At 27.0% G+C, this 6,000-nt stretch overlaps 2 protein-coding genes across 48 annotated transcripts in view; one reads left to right on the top strand and one right to left on the bottom strand.

Annotated features, from left to right (window-relative positions):
* The window catches only part of LOC136084705 (uncharacterized), a 44,195-nt gene extending 39,937 nt beyond the window's left edge, over positions 1 to 4,258 (top strand). For 46 of the 47 annotated variants that reach the window (XR_010640790.1, XR_010640785.1, XR_010640793.1 and 43 more), the window contains one exon: positions 3,865 to 4,258. The gene's annotated coding sequence lies outside the window, so the exon portion shown is untranslated. The remainder of the gene's footprint in view (positions 1 to 3,864) is intronic. The other variant, XM_065805313.1, reaches the window with a different exon arrangement.
* Positions 4,259 to 4,899: 641 nt separating this feature from the next.
* On the bottom strand, positions 4,900 to 5,472 carry LOC136085398 (uncharacterized). The gene has a single exon (XM_065806702.1). The coding sequence runs from the start codon at positions 5,470 to 5,472 to the stop codon at positions 4,900 to 4,902; it is 573 nt and encodes a 190-aa protein (XP_065662774.1).
* Positions 5,473 to 6,000: the final 528 nt, after the last annotated feature.

Raw genomic sequence — 6,000 nt, 5'->3', positions numbered from 1 at the left:
TTAAAAATCATGCAAGTTTGTACCTTGATGGTACCGCCAAGGTACAAAAAATTAGCTACCTCCAAGGTACACAGCTACCACAGTTTTTACAAAACCGCTACTATATGTTTATATGTTATTTATTAAGGAAAAAATTTAAGAGAAAATTATTGAAAAAGATGTGTTTAAATTTTTTTTTAATTTACTTGTTGTTATTGAGGTATTAAAAACAAAAGAGCATATAACAGAGCACCTCAAAAATAAAAAAATTGAAACTGACTAAACATAAAATTATACTATTTAAAAACAAGTAAGAGCTATTTTTAGGCATTTTATTATATAATTAAGTTTTAGCATTCATCACCTAAATTAGGTGTTTTTTCGATTTCAACAAAAGAATTGTTTTCCGATTTCACAATAGCATTTATATGTTAACGTTTTTCAAGTTATCTTCATTATTAATTCTTATTCATTAAATGACATTCTAAAAAGTATATTTTATGAAAGTCTTGACTCTTTTATAGAAGTTTAAAACTAAAACTTATCAACAACACATAAAAAATTTGTATTTTAACCCTTTCGTGACGAGTGACCCGTATGGCGGTTCATAAAATTTGTTTCTAAATGACGAGTGAACTGCATGGCGGTACATAAACAGTTTTGAATATTTCAAATCATCTATAGCAATTGGGGAAAGCTTTTAACTTATTTTTGAAATGTGAATAATTTCTTAAGTTAATGCTTCAAACCGTTTGTTAACTGCATTTATAGATCGCTCAAAAATCAATTTTAAAAAATGACAAAAACAGATAAAAAGTATACTGTCGTGAATGAGATCCTTGATATTTTTTCCAGTAATAGTGGTGAAGATTTTTTTTGTTTGATCACCACAATAAATGTATCATTTATATAAAATCAAAAACGGTATGTTTATGTATTTCTTCTTTATTTGTTAAAGGTTACATAGAGAAACTATATATTTTTGTTAATTTCAACATGATATATTTTGATCAGGTTACTAAGATAATAAATGTTGTTTTTTAGTTTTTTAATTTTCTGAAAGCCAATTCTTTGACAAAAAAAACAGGGTCTTATTTGTAAAATTCTGACTTGTAATTTTTATTTTATACTCTTTTAATTGACCATGATCCTAGATCGTTATTTTACGCGCAGTCATATAGCTGTTTTTAAGTCAGTCGCGAAAGGGTTAATTACCTAGTTAATTATACGTATTTGATTCATAAAACGTAATTAAATATATTTATCATGCTGCGTTTCCTAAGTTTTTTTCCGATAAGAACTGTTTCGCTAGTTGTGGTGCGAAAGAGTTTCGTTTCGAAAGAAATTTGGTTTTTTATCATTATTTTAAAAAATAAAACTTTAAAATGTTTATATGTTACAATGCTGAAAATAAAATTTTATTATAAACATTTTGGTATATAAAAATTTTATTTTTCACAATTATATCCGTTTGACCAACAAATTTTTTTTATAGACTTCAAAACATCGTTTAGCGAAAGAGCTCGTTTCGCAAGTGCGATTTCCGTAAGCACTACTTTCGTATGTAGCAAAATAGTTTTATTTCGTAATTCAACTTGCGAAATGCTACATTTCGTAAGTAGCATTTGCGAAATGAACATCAACGGTTTTTTTTGTTTTGTAAAATTCTGTACGAAAAAAAAAAATTCCTGATTCTCAATATCCTTTCGAAAGAATTTTATTTTTCCGGAATTGTGCAAAATATTCCGGTTAACAACTCTAGTTTATACCTACAGTTGTAGAAAAAAAAGAATGCGCTCTAAAAAAATTTCTTTTTGGTATCGGAAACATTGGTGTTAAGCCGTGGTAAAACAACTTATTAAGAGCCTTTAGAGGTCAATGCATGCAACTAAAATTTCAGTTTAAAATTATCACTCAAGATGGCAGCACAATTGACGTGCCTCCAAGGTACACTCACCTCCAAGGTACACCACTCTCCCCTATTATTTTTTCTGTTATTTGCCAATAATTTAATAAGTTCCTTACATTATAAACTATAGTAATTCATAAAAAGAAGCATTAAAATTATCAATTAATTAAAGTTATTATATATTAAACTTTTTTTTATCTCTTGCTTTATTGCAAATTAGGCAAAACTATATATATAGTTTTATTTCTAAAGAAGATAATAGTCATCATAACGGTGTGACACGTTTATTGGAAATTCCTATTCATCCAATTTATAGTTTTCCAAATGACTGTATGCATTCTGTCTGTCTGGGGGTTGTACGAAGACTTCTAAATTTTTTGTCTTCTGGACCATTCAGTGTTAAGCTATCTTCACAATCACTAAAAACAATATCAGTTCATATTTCATCATTCTTTCCATCAGATTTTAACAGAAGACCTCGTTCATTGGAGAGTATGAATAAGTGGAAGGCAACAGAACTCCGATCATTTCTCTTCTATTCAGGGCCTACTGTTTTGGGTGATATTCTCAGTAAACCAGTTTATGAACATTTTTATTATTTAGATCACAAGAGCATGATGTTATTAAACTTTGTGGTGAGTTGTTAAAAATATTTGTTACCAAGACTGTTGTTTTGTATGGAAAATCATTAAGTTATACAATGTGCATTCTCTTATATATCTGCATCTAATGATTGTTTACAACTCTTGATCAATTAAAACAAAGAACTCGAAGCGGATATTCGCCGCTTTAGCAAGTAGCTTTTAGTTTTGCTAATTACAAATCTGAACGTTCTAGAAAAGTGCACACTGATGAAGTTTGTCTTCAACATTGTAGTGAGCCTTTACTAATTCACAGCCATTTTTTGTAATATAAAGTGTGCCATTACAAAAAACAAAGAGGAGAATTTATTAGAGGGAGGTAAAGAGAGTAAAATATTGTGCAATTTATAAGAGGGAGGGAAAAGTATGTCAACTAATTTTAAAAACGCTTTTTAAATATTTGTTGAAACATTTTTGCTGAGAGTTGAACCAAATTATATTTCTATTTCTATTTCGCTTTTTTGCAATATTTGTTTTAAACTTTAGCTCGAAATTTTTAAATCCGCTTTTTTTAAGAGCATTTTCATACACGCATTTGGAAGAGTTAAGAATATTTTCATAAGAAGAATTTTGATTTAGTCAAACTTAAAAATTTTTAACAGAAACACTGTTAAGGTAAGCTATAGCTGTACAAAAAATATTGAAAGAATTATAAAAGGCCATAATTTTGCATTGATTAATAAAAATGAGTTTCTCAAAAAAAAATACTGAAAATTGTAACTGCAAGCAAAAATTTGACTGCCCTATGATTGGCAAATGCTTATCAAAAAATATTATTTTCAAATGCATTGTTTCCTCGCAAAACAACCCTGATAAACAATATATTGGCTTTGCCGAGGGCAAACGGAAAAAACGTTAACCAACCACAAATAATCTTTTAAACATAAAAAATACTCACAAAAGACTATGTTGTCAAAATATATTTGGCAACTAAAAGAAAAAAATAATAATTTTAAATTAAACTGGTCTATTCTAAAAACTACGACTGGCCTATAATAACATTTCCAAAAAATGTATACTATGTTTAAAAGAAAAGTTTGAAATTATTACTCATTTAGATCTAGAAAATTGAATAAAAAATACTGAATAAAAAATCTGAATAAATTTCTAAATACAGACATGAAAATAAGTTTCTTTTAAAAAATATTTAAAAAAATGACCAGTTTAAAATTATCCTAATTCTGAAGAATTCCTTTTCATGATTTTCTTAATTATATAATGTAGTTGATGCAACTTTCTGGTTGCAAAATACTACAGTTATCACATAATTAATTATTACAATTCCTAACTTCCTGTGAAATAATTTTTCTATAATTTGAACTTTTTGATGTTTAGACATTCTTCCTGATGAACCTACTGATGGAGAAACATGCTGTTAAAGACAACTAAAAATTAGATAAGTGTTTTTACTAATTTATTATTGCTCTGTTCTTTAAGAACATTATTTTTTAAAGAAGATTATTTTTTTGAGACCCTTTTAAACGTCTTTTGAATATAATTAGTCACAAATTTTTTCGAATATATTTAATTTAGATGTTGTTTTGAAAGTTCATAAAAGTGTGTCGGTGGTCCAAATAAATGTTGCAATTTAGAAACAATTAAAGAGGCTCAATCAAAGAAATCGAAATTCTAAACCTAAAACAGCTGAAGGAACTACACCCGAAATGCCAGAATTTGATTAAAAACTGATTATTTTATTAATTTTAAAATAAATCATTAAAATATAAAACGTCTTTTTTTATTGTTAATAAAACTTAAAAGTTCTAAAGATTTTACTTATGTCCGGATACATATATATATATATATATATATATATATATATATATATATATATATATATATATATATATATAATATATATATATATATATATATATATATATATATATATATATATATATATATATATATAAGTTACCGTAAATAAGACAAAAAAATATATACAAATATCTATGTATCAAATACATTTAATACTGCTTACGAATTACGTATTTAATACACAAAAAAAACAGCAAAAAATATGAACTAATACGTTCTAAAGATTCGTATTTAATAGACCCTACCAGCGGCCAAAAGTACCATAAATAATACGAATAAATAGGTATTATATACGTATAACTTTGTTTGGAATATATATATATATGATTTAAATGTTGACATCTTGTACGAGAGTATATATATAAACTAATTTAAAACATCAGATAATACGAATTCTTTCAATACTAAATAATTTATTTGAAATTTTCGCCGGATTATAGCCACCGGCATCATCAGCATATAATATAATATAATTACAAAAATTGTGACCGTTAAATAACAACAAAAACATTTTTTTTTTTAATTTTGACGTCATCTTTATAATGGCTTCTTTTACTTAAGTATGAAAAAAAAAAAAGTCCAAAAATTTGTTTTAACATATTGTCCATTGTCCAAATTAATACCACTGTACATTGGAGAGCATTGATGTTTTTGTATCTCCAAGGCTTCAGGGACTTTTCTTTCAAACTTTTTATCCTCAACTTTAGGTGTTTCTGCCCTATCCCATTCAATATCCTCATTGCGATTTACTTTATGCAAAGCTAATGCAGACTGGCTTAACTTGCCTTCAGTCAAAAATTTTTGGTGTTGTTGAACCCTTGTTCTTATTTGAAGTTTCGATTCACCGACATACACTTTGGAGCATTTGCACTTAATTAAATAGGTTCCAGGTTGGCTGTTGCGTGGTAATTTTGATTTATTTCTAAACGTTAACAGCATTTTTAGGTAAGCATTTGACTTAAAAACAGTTCTGTAATCAGCTTTTCTGAATAATCTTCTAAGTCTAGGAGATATTATTGGTATCCATGGTAAAGAAATTGTAAGAAGGTTATTAGAGTTTGATAGAGTTTCATTTTTATTTGCTAAACGTTTTTCTCGAACGTGATAAGAAATATCTTTAAGCATTTTTCATCGTGACCATTTTCAGTAAACACTTTAATTAAGTGCAAATGCTCCAAAGTGTATGTCGGTGAATCGAAACTTCGAATAAGAACAAGGGTTCAACAACACCAAAATTTTTTGACTGAAGGCAAGTTAAACCAGTCTGCATAAGTCTTGCATAAAGTAAATTGCGATGAGGTTAGGGTAGTAATAGTAAGTAAATAGGAATGGGATAGGGCAGAAACACTTAAAGTTGAGAATAAAAAATTTGAAAGAAAAGTCCATAAAGCCTTGGAGATACAAAAACATCAATGTTCTCCGATGTATGGTGGTATTAATTTGGACAATGGATAATACGTTAAAACAAATTTTTGGATATATATATATATATATATATATATATATATATATATATATATATATATATATATATATATATATATATATATATATATATATATATATATATATACGTTTGCTATACATATAAATCAATATACAGGGTTTTAGACACCCCATTTAAATTCCTGATTGGTTTAAAACTCCCAAAAG

Source organism: Hydra vulgaris, chromosome 09 (genome assembly GCF_038396675.1).
Source record: "Hydra vulgaris chromosome 09, alternate assembly HydraT2T_AEP".
In the NCBI taxonomy this organism is placed as follows: domain Eukaryota; kingdom Metazoa; phylum Cnidaria; class Hydrozoa; order Anthoathecata; family Hydridae; genus Hydra; species Hydra vulgaris.
This window is presented reverse-complemented; position numbering and strand designations above follow the sequence as displayed.